The sequence below is a fragment of the Eufriesea mexicana genome, unplaced genomic scaffold, assembly GCF_001483705.2.
Source record: "Eufriesea mexicana isolate 0111107269 unplaced genomic scaffold, ASM148370v2 scaffold474474898, whole genome shotgun sequence".
In the NCBI taxonomy this organism is placed as follows: Eukaryota; Metazoa; Arthropoda; class Insecta; order Hymenoptera; family Apidae; genus Eufriesea; species Eufriesea mexicana.
The window spans coordinates 441,278-458,944 of NW_016907983.1; the positions used below are offsets into that span (position 1 = coordinate 441,278).

Below are 17,667 nucleotides of genomic sequence, written 5' to 3' on the forward strand. Positions count from 1 at the left end.
TATTATAAATACTGTTTCTTTGTTATAGTTAAAATATTTCCAATTCAATTATTATTAAATATTTAAGAATCATGCATTTTCGAATAACTGAAAAAATATTTGGATTATTTTCAGTTCCACAGGAAATGCGGATATTGACGAGGGAACACTTCAATCGGTGGTATAGGTTAGCACCTTACTATATTAGTATGCTGCTAGTGGAAATACCATTTCAAGCGTCTTGTGCAGCGACCTATTTGGCTGTGAGTTACTGGTTAACAGGACAACCCATAGAAACTGCCCGCATAATTTCTTTCATGATCGTTAGTATAGCCGCCAGTTTGACAGCTCAAGCATGGGGCTTCTTCATTGGTGCCACCACACCAGTGAAGGTATGTACTCTTTAAATATTTCTTATAACTATGTAATTACGAGAATCATAGTAGGAAAATAAATCTTAGAAGTATTTTCGTTGCAATATTTTGATTCAAGAGAAAAGCGAAAAGTTGATTCCGTTTTGAAAAAGAAATTTAATACACAATTCCTTTCGTTCATAGATCGCTGTATTCGCCGGACCTATAATAGCAGTGTTATTCTCTGTGTTCGGATTCTGTATTCGTTACATGGATACACCACAGATGTTCCGATGGATGTTTCACATATCGTACTTTCGTGCCAGCTTTCACAGCCTTTTACACACTGTTTATGGTTTCGATCGGATGGATTTAAAATGTGATGATTTCTATTGTCATTATAAAAAACCAACTCAGTTTCTCAAGGAAATGGACATAGCTGATACAAGTGTTGCGAACAATCTTATTTTAATCCTCGGTATCGGGGTATTAATGCATTTGTTAACTGCTAGTGCTCTCTGGTGCAAACTTAATAGAAGATAAAGACTAACTCATTCCTGATTTCGGTGATCCAGTATTGTATCAGCCCATTGCGGCTTGTTTACCGTAGAGATGGCGCTGAAAGAGTTTCTTTAGAATCTTGTGAACACAGATCGATAAAAGGTTGAATCTTTTATGTTGCACTAAAGATAAACCTATTCTATTAATTATAAATCTGTTCTTTTTTAAAAGCCACCTAATCAATGAAAAAAAAAAATATGAAACTTTACAAAATTGTCTATTAAATTTTGGTAATGTATATTGTTACATTGTACTTATGAATTATGGAAAGATTTTAATTGAAGTTAATATTTGGAAATTTTTGGTTCTTAATATAAAAATTTTATCGTACTATTAGTAGATAGAGTTTCTGATTAAAAATTTATTATTATTCCACGCTTACCGTGTTACTTCGCGATTGCCAAGGCTATTAACTTATTATACGCTTCTTTTATTAAATATATTTCTTATATTAGAGACTTCCATACGGAATGAGTCACGAAAAGCTTTAAGATATCCGCGATATATACTGTAATTCGTTTTAGATATTACGTAAACGTAATATAAAATGCACATAGTAATTAAGAAAGAAACATATTTTTTTATCGCATTTTCATATGCAATGTTATTGATTATTCAATAATGCATCGATAAAAGTATACTCTAATTAAAGGTAATCAATGTTCTATGTTAAATATAATTATTGCACTGTTGCAGTAAGATCAATTTGAAAAACTGATTACCAATCGCTTGAATTATTAATTTAAAAAATTGGAAACAATATTAGATCAAATACTTAAGCACTTAATGTACCAAACTTTGTTACAAACAATACATGATATTATAAAAATTATAATATTAATATCAGGATATTATTCACATGTTTTATTTAATTCAACCGCGATAATTCTAAAGGAGAATGATATTTTGTTTATAGTAGGTTAGCAAAACTGCTAAATTTATTCCACGAAAAGGATCCCTTTTTTTATTCTTACTGTAACGAATCTAACTATTCACTGTGATATATTTCTTAGGCATTTTCGTAACTCTAAATAAATAGCAGTGTTTAAATGTAATTTTATATAAAAAGCGAACTACAATTATCTCACAAAACTCAATCTTGGCAATTTCAAATACCGATTGGAAAATATATATTTACAGTAAAAAAGTTCGGTTTGCGTGTAAATCTAAAAATTTCAATTGCTTTTTATAATTTCAACTTTTTACTGTATTTATTATTTACAGGCAAGCAAATTTTTCTGTAAAGCTGAAAGACAAAATTATTAAAATACCTATCACATTATAGAGTATGAAATAAAATCGTTAATATATAACAAATTATACATTATCTATAAAGTTATTTTCCAATCTTTCTTTTAAGACTATGATAAAAGAACAACTAAATTTATATGAGTAAATACTAAATGAATTTGGAAAAAATGATTTATTCAAATTCATACTTCCTAATAAAAAATATATTACGATGATTCAGGAAGAAAAAAACTATTTTATATATTTAGTTTTTATTATACGCTGTATCCAGTCTGTTTCTACACTTGGATACATTATTCACTTTTTCTTTCATTAATATCATATACAGATAGAACGATAATACAATCCCTCCGACCTATTTTAATTAATAGGTATTATGACATGGCCGAGGGAAATGATAACTTTTTTCGCACGAATTACACAAATTTTAAGTTATAACTATAGCTCGTCTGACGCGTGCGCATACACGCATATCTTTATTTTCGAGGGTAAATCAAATTTCTAGGGAACAAATTTCAAGAGATCATATGAACACTGTCTTGAATAATGAATTTCTTCTACAAATATAGATACAATTATATATCGGTGCTTCATTAAACTTCACCATTGTGTCGTGTTCACTATATTGGACTAGGAATACGACACAATAAAATAAAGAATACAAGAGAAAGATGGAAACATATCGTCGTACAAAAACTATGTCAAAATGATGTAATAATATTGATACGACGATTTTAACATAAGGAAAGAATGACACGATTTTCAGAATAATAAACGCTCGCTCCTTTCTGCATTGCACACGTTCATTCAATAGTTTTGTAATGATCGAGTACTACAATTTATTAATGGTACACAAAAAAAAAGAAAAAAAAAGAAAAAAAAAGAAAAAAAAGAAAAAAGAAAGAAATATGACTCGTAATACAAAGCACCACGTTAAAGGGATCAATAGTAGTCATAGAAATTAAAATGCAAGAAAAAGCAAACAGTTACTTTTTTAACATAGTAAATATTTTTGTGACCAATAAAAACAAATTATCAATGTCAATGACTAGTAAAATGAATCTAGAATTTCGTATTTAAATATTTCACACAAAAATTGTATTTTGAAGAAACATGTACCGCATTTTTAGGTGTAATCTTTTAGTAGCTGTAATTTCAGTATGATAGCTATATACCTTTTTATTATTTATACAATAGATTTTGCGGATCATGAAATGAAGATGTAAAAAAAAAATTGTATATGAAATATACAACTACAAACAACTACTGAGCCCTTCTGAAAGTGGTTTATTATAATGAATAACTTTAAATACAATTCTACACATGTTTTTGATAAAATGTTATGATTTAACATGATCTATATCGAGATACACGCAATGGAAACGTTTGAAATGTTCAGTTTCAGTTCTTTTTCATTTCTTATTTATAGAACAAAGTAAAAAATGGTTTTAAATTACGTACATGGGACTCATTGCTTAAAAACATCTTGTATCGTATTCACATTCTGTAGCTATATACAGAAATACATCGCATAAACTTTATTATTTTTGCTTTGATCCTTATAATCTGCTGAATAGTATGTTGTCTTCAACAACTTGTATTCGGTAAATCGTCCTAACTGCGTGTAAATATAAGGGATAAGAAAACACTACGCTTCGTTTCGTGCGACAGAAGATAGTGAATCCATATTATTTCCTAATTATGTGATAAATAGTTAAAAACTCGAAGGTGCTTAATTATAGCCACCAGATGGGTTAGAACGACGCGTAATCCATAACACTATTTCTTTAATATCTTTTCCTGACAAGAAATTGTAACACCTATATTAAATTCCTTCTTCTTTTATCAAAAGAGAATTTATCAATACTCATTACAATGAGTGCAATCAACAAATGGTGGCATACTAGAAAAAGGAAAAAGTGTAACACTGACAAAAAATATCAGTGAATTGAAATTTCAAAGAAAGCAAAAAAGGAAAGAGAAGGAACAAAATAAACAGAAATGAAATAAGAAATGAAAATAAAGATAAGTAAAAATCTATCCATTTGGTCTATTCTAAAGTGCATTCGAGTTTAGAAAAGACCAAATTACTAGGTATAATTATTCGTATATGTTATGTACAATAGCTGAATATTATTTGTCTCTATCAATTATTTACAACGAACCGTATATCATTTTTGTTTTAATCACAATATTTCGACTGTTTCACCTTTCTTTGCGCCTCCGATTCATCCTCCGTGCCGTACAGATGATACCGGTGCTTCATTTCGGTCGCAACAGACTTCAGTGAAATGAATTAAAACAATAAAAAACCAACATAAGTTCGTAGCAAATAAATCATAAATAAAAATACGACAGAAATAAAAAAAAAAAAGTAAGGTGAATCATATAAAAAGAATCCTACTCCTAAGAATCCTACTAAAGTATTCACGCAAATAAATTAGTTTATCACTAAACTCACCAAACGTGAACGAACTCTTTTTGGCATATCTTCTTGTAAACTATAAATTTCATTTCGTTTCAAAACAAGTTGTGAACCATCCTCGAAAATTACCTAAAATGTAATTACGAATTGTAAAATATTAATAATTACTGAAATATTAGTAATAAAAATAGTATTAAAAAAATTATTATGCGCTACTCACAGTATACATGATTCGGTGATTTGTACCTTCAAAGATACCATTATACAAGTTTCCATCGGTCCATTTCACGACAACTGCTGCGCCTTGTTGCGGTGGGTTTCCTGGATCATAATTCTATAAAAAATAATAAAAATTTTAGCATAGACTTTTCAAATAGAATTAAAACAAGAAAATAAATATACATGTACATATATTTACCGTAATATCTGATGGATATAAATCTTCGCTGAAACTGTCATCACTGAATGTAACCATATAAAACAGAGTATCATGTATAGAATCTACTTTGGCCTTATAATATCGTGTATTACGATGTTTTGCCCAAACAGTTTCTCCTTGTCGAATTGTCGGTATTTTTTCTTTCCCATCATCGTGACCGTCACAAGTTACCTATGTATAATTCTCATTACTATTTTTCAACAGAATTTTACATGTACATAAAATATATATATATATATATATATATATTTATCAACTTATCAATACCTGTAATTCAGGTGAATTGTATACGGGTATTGTAAACGTGGCACCGGAAACAAGACCACAAGATGGATGAAACAAATTAGAACACTGGTTACAATTAAGACATGCTCCATCCTTTTGTTCACAATAACAACACTGTTGTTTCACATTATCTGGTTTGATGGTCAGTACGTTGATAGGATCCTTATTTATGGCATCCTTAAAAGTTACTCCTGGTAATAAAAGAGCGCATAATATATGCGCCCAATTACTATCACTAGTTCGTTTAAGAGCACCTCCTCGCATAGGACACAAACAACACATCTGTATAACGGTACAAATTAATTAAGGAATATATAAAAAATAAAAGTATTATAAAGTACAAAAACGGCTTCAGAAGTACGCACCACCTGCGTTTTACCAGCCTTGCATTTATCGCAAGCCCAATTTCGTAGATCTGTAGGTAATACGGTGATTCCGTAACAGGAGGCATGCACCGTGACGTGACATTCTCTACAACGTAAAAGCTTATCATTTTCCGGTTCAACGATTTGTTCCTTTGAATTTGCAACAAATATATTCGCAGATACCTAAAAAATACGTTTTAATAAAATTTCTTCTCGATACATGGAATTTTAAACAGAGATAAATATTATTTACCCATATCGGTGAACTCTCTGGTAAAACGGTCGGTTTACAATATTTCCAGTCTGGAGGCATCAACCTACCATGACCATTACAATTTGAGGTAAATGGTGCACAAATTGCACAGTGAGAAATTTGAGCACTCCAGTAATCATTGAATGCCTTTAGTAAGTCATTATTTGGGACACTAGGATACAGCATATCGGATATATGTCCTGGTACCATGGTCACACGATGAGATACGGAAGGTGTTTGTTCCACAGAACATGTAATTGTACTGAGTTCCTCTAAATTTGTTGTTGATGTGAGTATTTTTGTTTCTATGGATTCTTTTTTCCTAGTGGTCGCCTTCTTTAATTTTTCTTTTGATTTTCGCCTAGAGTTTGTTAACTGTTTCGATGGTGGCACACCAGTATATATACCTTCCGCATTCTTTAGTATACACTGAGTTTGTAACTTATCGTCGACCGTAATTACATTCGAAAATTGCTCTTGTTGTAAGGGCGAAATAGTGATCATTTTCTGGATATCTTGTAAATCTGTGATGGAATGATTCGTAGTGTACTGTGTACCAATGTCTAAACTTGTAATATTTACATTTTTACTGAGTTGTATAGCTTCCAATGGGCTATCTACTTGTGTTGATACAGTTTTCACATTACTAACAATTGTACCTGTACTCTTAAAAGGCTTTCTACTATTACAAATGTCCTCTTTCTGATTAATTGTCTTTTTCATGAGTAACTGATCTTGTGATTTTGGTATAATTTTCACAAAGGAACCAGTTGTATTCGGAACTGAACTAGAAGTTTGTAAATATTTCTTATTAAAGTCAATCATCATTGAGGATTGAGGATTTAACGAAATGTTTGTGCACTTTGAAGTTGTAGCTAGAAAGAATGTGCTATTGCCTTTTAAACTTAACGAGGAAGACGAGACAGAGGCTTCAGAAGTGTCGTAGTTTGTGATTGTAGAATGAGCTTTCTTGTCATCTCTCGTATCTTTTAAGAAGAAAAAGTTATTGTTACTAGTTGAAGGTTGCCAGAACTTTGTCGCCATCATTTTTGATGTATCCGTAGTAGATCTTTTTCCAAGATTCTTAATATCTGTATTCGTTCCACTTACACACGTTACAGGTTGAGCTAACGGCTGTGCTAAGACCGTGTTCTTCGCAAAGAAATTTTCTAACTGTGGTATCTGAATAGCGCATGGAGTTATAGATTTTGAAAGTTCCACAGTCTTTACCTCATTTCCCAACTCTTGAGCTAAGGTTTCTTTCTGTAAAATCGGTGGATTAGAAAAACTCGTATTTAAAAACATAATGCCTGATCCTGAGAGCTTAGGTTCTCGTGATTTGGTAATAGGCCAAGTCTTTGGTGAAACCACTATATTTTTCGGTGATACATGAGTATCATTCTCCTCTCTGACTGATTTTTCAGTATCAACTTTTGGAGATACTTCGGTTGCCGTTATATTGTAAGCTGATTTTAAAACGCTCAACCTTGGTGCTTTTATAATATCTTTCTTTGTGTAATTAAGTATGGATCTCTCACTTATAATTGTTCCAACACTTTTGCAAGTAGTATATGTTCCCGGTTTCGTTTCTTGTATAGCAATGTTTGTATCTTCGCTGATGTATTCAGATTCTACAGCTTTGTCAATTTTATTAATGGATTTCACTTGATCAGAAGAAATATTTTTTACTGAAATTGGCTTAGAAAATGTTGGTTTCACAGTTACGGTAGATTTCTTCACAGTCTTTGTATATAAATTTAGTCGTTCATCTGCAGTATTATCTGTAATCTTCTCTGTCTCCCTCGTATCGCTATATATAGCATTTGCAGTTTGACCACTATTTATAATACTTATAACAGTTTTTTCTTTAATGGGATTTATATTAACTTCGTTTTCAGAGAAAATTATATTCCCCGATAAATGGTTAGTGGTATCTTTATTACCTGTTGAAGACTTATGTAAATTAAGACTTGGCATAGCCATTAATTTCCGTTGTACGTCAGCATCAGATACATCTAAAGGTTCATTAGTATCGAAAATGGACATATTTAAATGTTTACGTTTAGTTTTGTTCATATTCTTTGATTTTATTTTCTTTGGTTCTCCAGACTTTGAATGCTTTTTCTTTTTCTTCACTGGTTTATCGACGACTTCCGAGAAATCGGAACCTTCTTCTACTTTTATGTTTTCAATGATACTATCACTTGGTGTAATGTTGGAACTTCCTTGATCGTCATTTTCCAACTGAGCACTTTGCTCCGGGAATACAGGAGACAGAAAATTAAAACTGTCATCTGTTTCTACTTTTATTTCAGTCTTCATTGTAACATCTTCAGTAATACTTTTGTTATAATCTTTCTTGGACTTGGACTTATCTTTATCAGCGTTCTTTTTCTTTCGTTTTCGACTTTTCTTGCGATTGTAACCATCATCGTAGACAGAAGCCTCGTTCACATCTGTGATAGACATTATTTATTAAATTCGTATTAAAAAATTAGGAACAAATTAAAAAAAAAAGTAAATACATGAATACATATTCATTAAAAAAAAAACTTGATAATAGTAATAGTAAGTATAATAGTAATAAGCTTTTTACCCATTTCTCCTGCTTTCAACCATATATCTTCTAAAACTTCTAACTGCTGTTCATCTGGCTGATCCTCTACTTCTTCCAATTCTAAATCTTGTAATACTTTCTTGACATCTGGTGGAATATCGGGACGGTTTACTAACTCCTCCATATCAACATCCGGGTTCGTAGTCATTATATTCTTTTTCTTATGTATCGTGTGCCGTTTATTTTTTGGAGCAGCATTCAAATAACTTTGCGGTAATTGTCCATTACTACTATTACTACATAAAAGATCCATTTGAGAAGGCATTGGTGCAGCTGTTTGTTTAGGATCTTCAGGATGAGGACCAATATCTTCTCCACGTAACCATAATTCATACCTATAATATTATTTCAATATTATTTCAATATTATTTCAATATTATTTCAATATTATTTCAATATTATTTCAATATTATTTCAATATTATTCAATTTATTCCTATTAATACCAAATTAATACCAAACAAAACAAAACAAAAAAAAAGGAATTTTAATTAATACATATATTTCTAAGAATTTTATTTTACCTTTCTGGCTGGAAACGCTTTACAAATGTGTCCATAGATATCTTAACCATATCTTTACTGCAGGTACACTGTGTAGCTCTTTTACCATATTCTACCCATCGTGGAGTAGCAAAATTAGTGGATTCAGCACAGTTGAATCCATGATTGAAACCAGCATGATATCCATAAGGAAAAGTGATCATGATTTCTCCAGCTTCCTGTGTTATCTACAAAATAAAAAAAGGTTATTAACAATAATTCTTATTTTTTTTATATACCTCTTGTTTCATATAAGTAATTGAAACATACTTTATTACATGGGATAGAATATTGCCTCAATATTTGAGGAGAAATAAGAGACATTTTATGACGTAAGAAAGCCTGACAACTTTGATAACTTGATGGGAAGAATCCACTAGCTAGTCTCTCTAATCGCCGACCATGTTCTGGTGGTATAGCATACCATGTTTTTGGAGCTCCAAAATGTAAATAATTTATTGAATATAAATCCATGTCCTCTGTATGCCATGCAAATGTAGTTTTCCACATTCCAAAGTATAAATAAGCTGTGTTAACTCCATCAATAGATATACCATAATCTTTATTCACATAATCAAGTATTGTTCCCAAATGATTAATGTTCCATTCTTTTACATCTGGATCAGTTAATGAACCAGATACATCTGCTCCATATATGGGTGCCACATATGTTATATTTTTCCAATACTTTCTTTCTAAATCTTCATAATCAAAATGTCGTGGAGTATTATACCGCTCAGAATTAGCTAACTTGCTATATTCTTTAACAGTCATTGATTTCTTCTGTATGTTAATTTGTTGATAAAGACCTTGTTTACCAGTTACCACCTGACAAATTGGAGCAGGAATTGTAAGATCTAAGTCATCTAAACTATAGCCTCTTTTTCTGGGAATCCACTCAGGTGGTGGAATTACTTTTGCTAAGCCAGCTTTATGAGCTGCTTTACTTTCCATGTACTCCACATATTTAGTGAAATCTTTAAATTCTTCGTATGTAGGTCTAAAGACCTGAATACGTGGAGTGCCCCGAGAAATGTTGCTAACCATTTTTTCATCAATTTACACACCTGAAAAAAGATATATGAACTTAATTTCATAATTGAGGTTTGTTAATTCAACTGAAATATGTTTATTTCTAACTTAACATCACTATTAAATATTGCCTTAAAATGTGAAGACATGTCATGGTAACTTATAAACACATATTACTACAGATAAAATATATCGTGTATTATTCCAAATAATTTTATCGCGAAATTGTAAAAATCATAGATATGGATGCTCAGTGACATAAATAAAATTGAAAGAATGAATGACATATAAACACTAAATCAAAACATAGATTCACGGCACAAGCGATAATAATTTTTCGATAAAAAGTATAAAAAATCAAGTAATATAATACCTTAATTACGACCCAAACAATATGAGTTTATTCTACTCAAATTTGATGTTTTCATAAATAACAACATTCAAAAACGAGAAGATGAAAACGAAGTACGATGTTTTTGAGACGAGACGTACAGGAGGTGCATAAACAAAATGGATGGTATCTATTGTCAAGAAATTCTTCTTAAAATAAACTTCTTTATATCACTTTGTTAGGTCACGAGAAACGAACTGACACATCACAAAAAAATTGAAAAATCATCAATATTAATGATTTGTATCACATGTTTGATTCTTAAAGAGGGTTTTCACCGTAGAAAGGATGGCTGGTCACAAAATCTCGCGTTAGCAAATATATTGAGCGACACAAATCAATGTGTCTGAGGTCTTACAGTTTTTTACATCATCATCAAACGCGATGTATTACTTACATCGAAATCGGACGTTACAAATCATCTTTTCTGTATAAACACCATGTTCATCCAGATATTGTGGTGGATTTCGCGATTTGACACATCTACCGCTGTACCCCGCGCGTCTCATAAAACCAATAAAGATGGCGTTCAACGCTCTATCAATTTGAGATGTTAGACATCAGCGTGTACGTAAAAAGCGGTAAATTTGAATTTTTGCATTTTGTCACGTACGTGAGATTTTGTCAGTATTATCACAGAAATTTTACATTAAATTCATTTACAGAAAATAGTTGTATTTACCTTAAATGTTCTTAGCCATAAATGCAGATTACAGGTTTTAAAAGTTAGAAATTAATAAATTTATTAAATATTATGGTAATCTAAGGGAAATATCTTTTTAATTCTTGCTTAATAATATTGATAATCATATAGATATAAAAATAAAATTGTAATATATGTAGCAATTCACAACATATATAATGTAACAAATTTTCCATTTATTTACAATGAAAATTATGGTTATATTCTGTACATGTATATCCCATATATTTTAATTAGTATATCTTACTTCTGCACAATCAAATTTTTCTTCATTTTATAATATCATCATTAATAAGAATGCATAATTATTCTATTGATATTTATTTCAAGGAATTATTACGTGTATTAGATATCTAGCGCCACTCTGTGTAATTTAAGGGTAACCACTCACTACTCAAATGGTAAGAAGGTGCATTTTAAATATGGAGTTAAGTCAATAAAAAGTCAATGACTTAACATTTAATATAAACCAACATATGTATAAAAGGTAAGTGAAATAAAGAATTATATTAATTATATATAAAATGAGTCATTGAAATTTAATAATGATCAATATGTTTACGATATGTTTGGTTAAGTGAAAACTTTCGGTTCTACTTATTTTAATTCTATTTAATTTCGATCGTATTATATTCCTAAATCGTAAACTGTCTTATTATTGTCTTTTCCAAGTTTGCTATCAGCAAGTACTTTTCAAATTATCTCTAGATTCACGATAAGGGTGCAAGTGTTAAATAGTATTAAATTTGATTTTAATTGAGTGTAGTATTTATTATAATTTTGATAGACTCGTGCATGATTAAATCTTGATGATCCACTTTTACTAACACATTTATACATATAACTGCTTTATGTGATTGAGAATTATTTTGCCCGATTAAAATATAGATTATAAAAATTTAGCAATGTAAAGATAATATATATCTGGCACACGTGTTTAATAAATAAAATTTTAATTCAACTTCACAGGTTCATAAACAGACGTAACATGGATTATATTTGCAATTTAATATCAGCTGATGTAGTATAGATATATTGGTGATATGCGTAGACACAAGTTAACTTTCAACATTGTGTCGAAACAAGGACACGTATCTAAGGAGGTGGTATTGAAGGTTCACTTATAGTTCAGCATTCGAGGTAAGCAGTATCTCAATCATGTTCGCAGTGTGCGGTTGTTTCATCATGAATTATGTGCGTGTTTTTTTCATATCTTTCTATGTATGCATTGTATTTTTAATATAGTGTTTTCGTGTGATTGAACCATGTGACGCAATTGTGGAGAATATAAAGAGGTTAATGAGATCAACAGATTTAAAAAATACACATATAAAGAATGTGCGATAAAATGGAAATTTTGCAGAATTATTTTTTCTTAATGCTGAACACCTGTTATTTATCAAGAATTGTTTCTTAAACAGGTAGATATTTTATAGACTGATAGCATTCGATAAACAATTGTTCGATAGAAGTACAAATTCTTCATTTGAATCAGTGTCTACATTGGATTGTGTACAAACGAACACATACTGGTAGTTTTTAAGAATTCAAACTTTCAACACTTCAGTGAAAGTGTCTATACATGTGTTTTGTTTCTTACTTTATTAAAAACAAAAAGGCAAATATGCACATTTAGTCTAAAATTTGTAGTCTATGTGAGTAACTAATTTTATTCTGTAAATGTTATTTTTTTAAAGTTTCACAAACTAATTAATTTTTTTTTTGTTTGATAACTTAAAGATAGCATTAATCGATACTACAGTGATGATTTACTGACTCAGAATACATAGTGGTTCGAAGTACATACAAAGTATCGAAGGAAAATGTATTTATGTGAATTACTCATTTTATAGTTACATACATGTTCTTTTTGTGTAAGTTTAAATTTATTTAATTTTTAACCATATGTTAATTGTAACATTAAACAGTTATACGTATATATTTATTTATTTATATATCTTTTTATATTTATCGTACATATATTTAAAATTGTGATATTCGATTAACAAAAAAATTATTACTTTTATAAATAGAATTGATCTTGTATAACGGTATAAATAGTGTAAAATGTCGAAGTACAAATCTCATCGACAAACTTTTATCCCAAGATACGCCTTCCAAGATAGTCGAGTTATCAATAATTTATATCTCGAAGGTTAGATGTCTTCACTTTGAATACAAATTAATATAATTCGTTACATCATTAATATTAAACATTCATAAATAAAAATCTACAAATAATATAATTTAAATATTTTACGATTAACATGCAAAAAAATTTTATGGATAAATTATTCCAAAGTGTACGATCTTTACATCTTTTTTTCTCGTTACTTTATTTGAATCTATCTTGTATTTTATCCAATCAAATACTTGCAAGGTACTTGTATCGGTAAATACGGAAACTGCATGATCCGTAATTAAACGAAGCGAGACAAATTTGTCAACTTAGGCTTTGCTACATTCTAACACATGCGGTTATTAAACCTCGAGAGAGGGAGAGATACGAAGCTTTGTTTCGCTACTGAATCGTGGCAGTATAGCAACGCGTCTCTATATGTGAACAGGGAGTCCGTTAAAGCGACCTCCGTCTTTGCATTTATGGTGTCGTCCTCCTCTCGTGAACTTTGCATGCATTCCACGACATGTCACCTCCGACAATACAAGAGCCGTGTCCTAAAGTATAAAAATAGATAACGCGACTATAAGAAACTGAATTTTTGTAGAATTAAGTGATAGTGTTTATTTAATAATTTCATGTGAAAATCATCGGTATGTGGATCTTCAAAAAATTACAAATAAAAGAAAATTTTTGGTTGCGATATCTCACAAGTTTCTGCTATAAAAATTTCTTTGTTAAAACATATTGAATACAAAATAAAATGTCTTATCAAAGTTTACGTGAATATTGTACCAATACAATCTTTAGAAAGCGACTTATTTCGTACGTTGCCCCATGATCTCGGAGACACGCGGCAATAACGCACCAGAAGCTGATAACAGAGCAGTCTAGCGATACGGATATACTACAAGGTTTTCAGATTTTTAATGTTGACACGTGGAAACTATAAAACTATGGTGCATTTTGATTTTCAAATATTCAAATATAAAAGTTTATAGCTTTTTCACATAGGGAAGATTGAATTTGTTATTTTAAAGTATTAATAAAAAATTCTTTTCATTTTTTATTTTCTGTGCAAAGTACATTATAAATTCACGTTACGTATTTCAGTATTTACAATTCAAATTGCTATGAGTCCGTATAACCAATGTGTTAAAAGACTTCTTTAATCTGTTTATTTTTATGTTGCATATATTTGCTATAAGTATTAATGAACATTATATAGTGATAGTCGATACTAATAGTACTGACTGTAATTAGAACGTGATATTTTACAAGTGAAATACAAAATAAGTAACGAACACGATGCAAAGAAAAGTCATTATTGTCGATGCAGTTCCATAAATGTTCATTCACAGTGATTATGAAATGCAAAATCAATTCGTTTTTGTTCTCTTCTTTTTTCGTGCATTGTTTATCGAGTTCTCATGTGTTTTATTGTGTTTAGTGTTGATAAATCTCACCAGTCATTAAGAAAAGAAAGAGAAAGCGCCTTAGTGAAAAGTCGAATGTGAGGACTCGAGGAAACACAGACGAAAGAAATGGGCACGAAAGTACTCATCGAGATGCAACAGCAACTGAGACATGCTATGTCCAGTTCAGGAAATACTCCGACCAGTGCAAAGAAATTAGAAGATACAATGGACATCTATAATTCCATATTCCTAGTCTTTGAGGATATCACATACAATGCAAGACCCTGGATTCTTTCTAAAAGTAAGTTTTCATTGAAAAAAAAAAAATTCTTTTCGCAATTTGATCATTTTTTTGTGTATACAGTTTATTACGAATTTCGTAAGAATTTTTTGTCGGAAATGAATCATAAATATATCAAACACAACTACGAAAAGTGACATACTTTACGAATATTTATATGTTATGATGGTTAAGTACACAAGTGTATCAGGATCAACAAAATAAATATTGATCGTATTTATACGATAAGATTCTTAACGGAACTCAATATGATCGACGCAGTAGCGGAATAACGGTTTTTGAAGCTGGTTCGTTTCATGAAAAACGGAAGGAAAATTTGACTCGCTCAGTATCAGTCAACGTAACAAGATAATCACCTTTAGTTAGCGTGAATGAACTGTATTAAGTTATGTACGACCCGGTTTAGCGGTTGGTAATTATGGAAATTTCAACTCTGTTAGAGTAAAGCAATTGTATTCTATGTGTGTGGTGCATACACATTATTGTTACTAATTCTTAAAGATATATATATGTATATATATTTGTATCGTTACATCGTTTTAAAAATTTTAATTTCCATTTATTATTACTTTTTATTGCATTGACCTAACGCGCAGAGAAAATTTGTGAAACGCATAGCTATGATATAATCAACCATAGACAAAACGAAACATATTTCAAACGAAACATGTAAATAATCATGTTTCGTATAAAGTAACGATATTTTTAATATATTCTGCAATAAATATATATTCTGACAAATTAATTGTTAAAATAATATTACGATAAGAATACTTTACTCTTCAAATTTGAATGCTTAAGAATTCACTTTAGAGTGTATAAATATAGACTGCGCACAATCGGACTCGCCTCCCATTTGCGCATGTATATGTACGCATATGTGTTCGGCCATACTTTCTTATGAGTTTATTAACCCTGAAACGGTTAATAAACACAAGAGACCCAGGAGATGACAGAATAATAAACATCGTTGATAGAGTCTTTAAAAAATATAATAGAGTCAAGTCGTCTGTGACAAATTCAATAAGACCTTTATTGTCCCGGTCAATGATACAAGGGACATCTTTTATCTTCGTGTTCCTTACAACGTTTTATCTGCACAGTGTCTTGTATTGAAAATATTCAGTTTAATTTCGCTTCGCTTCCATTAAATGTGCAGTAAAAACGATCAGTTCACGAACCTCGAATATGTTTGAAAATATTTGGAGAGGGCAGTATGATGCAGATCGCATGACTGAATGAAAACAGGACGAAGTAACCTAGCTGCGCGGTAGAAATTATCACGTGACTTTATTATTGACTCAACAATTAATAACATACCTATGTAATTAGTGGTTTGTCTTTGATATTTATTGCCATGCACGTTAACATGCAGTGAATCGATGTTTGTAATTTTTATTGCAATCACTAATTCGCAGGAGGAATTCAGTGTAAACAATTTCAATTGAAATTCCTAAAATAATACACGAAAGTGATACGTCGCGTCGGTATTGCAGAGTGAAAGTGTAAACGGTACAGTGTTCGCAAGAAATGTAGTTTATACCGTTGCAGATTCCAATTAATGGAAATAAATATTTCGTTTTTGTTACCTTTTATCAATACTCAGTTTGTAACCTTTTTCGTTATCTTCATTTTATCTTTAAATATTTTTCTCTTCTTTTTCTTATACTTAAGTAGAAATCATCTTTTAAGGTTAATCACACATTTTTAAATCAAAAGCTATGGAAACCTGAGAAGTAGTTTTTACTGTCTTTGAATCAGCCGCCAAAATGTTCCGAACAAATTTTCTTGCGAAAATTTCGTGTATTTGTAATCGAGATTAAATAATTAATTCAAATTTTATCATACCTAATAATTTATTTCGTGCGTAATTGGTAGAAATATTTTAAGATGATACTGCGAGATTATTAAAATGGATTTTCATGAATCGAACATCTGTGTGCTTCTATCAAAATTGAATACCTGTGGTATAATAATCAGAGGCTTAGTGACCTGTCCAGATTCGTAAAAGCTAGTTCAGGTGAGAGAATTTTTCTTATTAATAATGAAGTTAATGCTTTTTTTTTACGCTGTTATTAAAATATCAAAGGCATTAAGAAAAAATCTCACGGAACTTCTTACTTCATTAAAAAATAATGACAATTCTGGTAATTTTATATTTTTAGATACCGGTATCTTAATAAAAATTCAACATAACAATTTTTTTTACTAAGTACGACTTAATAATTCACGTTTTACTAAAAAATATTCCTATAAATATTTGTTTCAGGAAAGGCTGAACTGTTGAAGAACGTGAGTGGCGAATTCAGAGCCGGTGAACTCACGGCGATAATGGGACTGTCCGGTGCAGGAAAGTCCACATTGATGGATGTTCTGGCGGGTTTTACGTTAGTAGACCTCTCACTTATACTTTTGCCTGTGTAAAACTTCTTTTCGTTATCTCTAACTATACAAGTCGAGTCGAAAAATCGGTAACTATTTGAACTTGGGACAAAATATAGATACCCAGTAATGCTAATACTTCTAAGAGTTCTTCGATAAGTTTAGCCCAATAGATTTTCATTGATAATAATTATCATTGATAGTTTTACACTGATACATATAATTGTTGATTTTAACGCAACATAACTATAG

General features: G+C 30.5%; 3 protein-coding genes across 6 annotated transcripts in view; 2 read left to right on the forward strand and 1 right to left on the reverse strand.

The window, feature by feature from the left end:
* Nucleotides 1-1,440, forward strand: part of LOC108551774 (ATP-binding cassette sub-family G member 1) — a 25,903-nt gene extending 24,463 nt beyond the window's left edge. For 2 of the 3 annotated variants that reach the window (XM_017906045.1, XM_017906054.1), the window contains exons 8-9: nucleotides 115-371; nucleotides 537-1,440. In XM_017906045.1, coding sequence (XP_017761534.1) covers nucleotides 115-371; nucleotides 537-875 — 596 coding nt within the window. In that variant the 3' untranslated portion in view covers nucleotides 876-1,440. The remainder of the gene's footprint in view (nucleotides 1-114; nucleotides 372-536) is intronic. The other variant, XM_017906038.1, reaches the window with a different exon arrangement.
* The window catches only part of LOC108551758 (Lysine demethylase 4B), a 12,165-nt gene extending 1,176 nt beyond the window's left edge, over nucleotides 1-10,989 (reverse strand). The window contains exons 1-11 of one of the 2 annotated variants that reach the window (XM_017906019.1): nucleotides 10,890-10,989; nucleotides 9,340-10,136; nucleotides 9,052-9,257; nucleotides 8,508-8,863; nucleotides 5,912-8,367; nucleotides 5,659-5,841; nucleotides 5,276-5,575; nucleotides 4,988-5,179; nucleotides 4,790-4,903; nucleotides 4,606-4,698; nucleotides 4,354-4,425 (exon numbers count right to left, since the gene is read on the reverse strand). In XM_017906019.1, the coding sequence (XP_017761508.1) occupies nucleotides 4,354-4,425; nucleotides 4,606-4,698; nucleotides 4,790-4,903; nucleotides 4,988-5,179; nucleotides 5,276-5,575; nucleotides 5,659-5,841; nucleotides 5,912-8,367; nucleotides 8,508-8,863; nucleotides 9,052-9,257; nucleotides 9,340-10,116 (4,749 nt within the window). In that variant the 5' untranslated portion in view covers nucleotides 10,117-10,136; nucleotides 10,890-10,989. The remainder of the gene's footprint in view (nucleotides 1-4,353; nucleotides 4,426-4,605; nucleotides 4,699-4,789; nucleotides 4,904-4,987; nucleotides 5,180-5,275; nucleotides 5,576-5,658; nucleotides 5,842-5,911; nucleotides 8,368-8,507; nucleotides 8,864-9,051; nucleotides 9,258-9,339; nucleotides 10,137-10,889) is intronic. The other variant, XM_017906027.1, reaches the window with a different exon arrangement.
* A 2,998-nt stretch (nucleotides 10,990-13,987) lies between these two features.
* LOC108551325 (ATP-binding cassette sub-family G member 1) lies at nucleotides 13,988-17,457 on the forward strand. Its single transcript, XM_017905465.1, has 3 exons — nucleotides 13,988-14,228; nucleotides 14,765-15,033; nucleotides 17,303-17,457. The coding sequence occupies exons 2-3, from the start codon at nucleotides 14,859-14,861 to the stop codon at nucleotides 17,455-17,457; spliced, it is 330 nt and encodes a 109-aa protein (XP_017760954.1). The 5' UTR covers nucleotides 13,988-14,228; nucleotides 14,765-14,858.
* The last annotated feature ends 210 nt before the right edge of the window (nucleotides 17,458-17,667 follow it).